Here is a 2,500-nt window from a genome sequence, read left to right as displayed (position 1 = left end):
ACCTCATCGTTAAAGGTTTGTTCTGATCTTCATCTTCTTCATGTTCCTCCACATGAACTTCAGTAAACAGGAGGAGGAGGAGGAGGAGGAGGAGGAGGAGGAGGAGGAGGAGGACCACAGCCCAGAGAGCCGGAGTGCTTGTGATGAATTTAAATGAGTGAAAGAAGAGCGACGCTTGACACATCTGATCACTGCTGATGCAATAAAGTGGGACAACTTCTTTCATGGGGAAGTGAGAAACGTGTGCGTGTGTGTGCGTGTGTGTGTGCGTGTGTGTGTGTGTGTGTGTGTGTGGTTGGCTGCTGCTCATTAGTGCTGTGAGAATGCTGAGGACAGAATACTGAACAGACTTCAGATCAGTGACTAGAACTCCCAATGAGCCTCCTTTCTCTCCTTTCTCTCCCTGTCTGTGTCATGTTCTCGTCTTTTCTCTCAACGTTTGGGATAGATTTGTTCATTTAAAAGAAATCAAAACATTTTGTTAAAGTAATTTTGTGAGTTCAGCAGGTCTACGGGGATCGTCTTCCTCCTACACCCCTAAACCCTTTGGCTCTGCACTGTTTTAGTTTCTAAATGTGTTCTAAAGACATTCTAAAGTTCTAAAGACCTTCTGTAGACATTCTAAATACCCTCTAAAGACATTCTAAAGTTGTTCTAAAGTTGTTCTAAATACCTTCTAAAGTACGAAAGACCTGTAGACTTTCTAAAGACATTCTAAAGTCGTTCTAAAGTTGTTCTAAAGACCTTCTAAAGTTCTAAAGACTTTCCAAAGTTGTTCTGAAGACATTCTAAAGTTGTTCTAAAGACATTCTAAAGACCTTCTAAATACCTTCTAAAGACCTTCCAAAGTTCTAAAGACTTTCCAAAGTTGTTCTAAAGACCTTCTAAAGTTGTTCTAAAGACATTTTGATGTCAGAGCTGGTTCATAGACTCACTCACAGGTCTCTGGTTCCTCCAAGAGACCATCTGAGAGCTGGTTCTGTGTTAGTGTGAGTAGTTCTGCTGAATCTTCTCTTGTGAAGACCTTTGTCACTGGTCCATGATGTTCATGTATTTTACACTATATTTATTGTCTGTATCCTCTCACCTTCTCCTCTATCTGTGTGGCGTGTGCGTGTGTGTGCTTGTGTGTGCGTGTGGTGTGTGTGTGTGCGTGTGGTGTGTGTGTGTGCGTGTGGTGTGTGTGTTTGTGTGTGCGTGTGGTGTGTGCGTGCGTGTGGTGTGTGTGTGTGTGTTTGTGTGTGCGTGTGGTGTGTGTGTGTGTGTTTGTGTGTGCGTGTGGTGTGTGTGTGTGTGTTTGTGTGTGCGTGTGTGTGTGTGTTTGTGTGTGCGTGTGGTGTGTGTGTTTGTGTGTGCGTGTGGTGTGTGTGTGTGTTTGTGTGTGCGTGTGGTGTGTTTGTGTGTGCGTGTGTGTGTGTGTTTGTGTGTGCGTGTGGTGTGTGTGTTTGTGTGTGGTGTGTGTGTGTGTGGTGTGTGCGTGTGGTGTGTGTGTGTGTTTGTGCGTGCGTGTGGTGTGTGTGTGTGTGTTTGTGTGTGCGTGTGGTGTGTGTGTGTGTGTTTGTGTGTGCGTGTGGTGTGAGCTCAGGTGCTGTCAGCCATGCAACACACCTACCTGAAGCCCAGTGTGTGTGTGTGTTTAGGCGTGTTTTTAAATGTGTGTATTCGTGTTGTTGTCCTTGATTTGAATGGATGTATTTCTGGGCTTTTTCATTCTATTCAGTCATGTGTGGTGGGATCAAAGCTTAATGTGTGTGTGTGTGTGTGTGTGTGTGTGTGTGTGTGTTTTCAAGTGTGAGGTGATTGTGTGTCTAAATGAATGGGTGTGTGTATTTGTGTGTTCTCGCGGGCTGCTAAGTGAAACCGGGTTAATCAGTGTGTCGTTCAGCCAGGTGTGACCAGAGGAATGTGTGTGTGTGTGTGTCTCATGGCCTCATGCATGCTAATCTGTGACACTGTTGGCCAGCTGAACAGATTGTCTCTGTTGCTCACTAACTGAAAAAATAAGCAGAAATGAAATATTGTGATCAAATGTTTTCATTCTGTAATTCTTAGTTTTAAGCCACAACATTAAACTAAATCTTACTCTATTCACTAATCCTTTGGCCTGTTCTCTTTAAATCATTAATATTATTTTAATCAAAACAACAACCTCAGAGAATTAGAAAATACAACACCTAGGAACACTAAGATCATAAAACAGTATGTTTACATCTTCAGTCCTTCAGAATAAACCCTGATATTCATATCATGATACGTAAAGTGGCTCCTGATACAACCTCAGGAGTGTTTCTGTCATATTGCTGATCAACAGATGACTGATGAAAAGATGATCACAACGCTAGCGTTCGTCACATTCCATCCAGAGAGCCTTCACACCTCCACTCACATGTTTCCTCACATCCTCGTATCCTCACCTCCTCGCTCCTCACGTCCCTTCATTTAATACTGTCAGGAAACACACAGCGACAGCGGCACACGCCCTCCCTCCTTCACTCCTCCC

The 2,500-nt window shown here is 43.8% G+C and overlaps 1 protein-coding gene across 1 annotated transcript in view; it reads left to right on the top strand.

Moving 5' to 3' along the window:
• The window catches only part of ptprt (protein tyrosine phosphatase receptor type T), a gene marked incomplete at its 5' end in the record, with an annotated part of 300,839 nt that overhangs the window by 71,509 nt on the left and 226,830 nt on the right, over positions 1-2,500 (top strand). The window contains one exon of the mRNA XM_079265832.1: positions 1-15. This exon is cut by the window's left edge and continues 160 nt beyond it. Coding sequence (XP_079121958.1) covers positions 1-15 — 15 coding nt within the window. The remainder of the gene's footprint in view (positions 16-2,500) is intronic.

This window comes from Melanostigma gelatinosum, assembly GCF_949748355.1.
Source record: "Melanostigma gelatinosum genome assembly, chromosome: 3".
In the NCBI taxonomy this organism is placed as follows: Eukaryota; Metazoa; Chordata; class Actinopteri; order Perciformes; family Zoarcidae; genus Melanostigma; species Melanostigma gelatinosum.
Note: the sequence above shows the minus strand (reverse complement) of the source record. Positions and strands in the feature narration are given on the sequence as shown.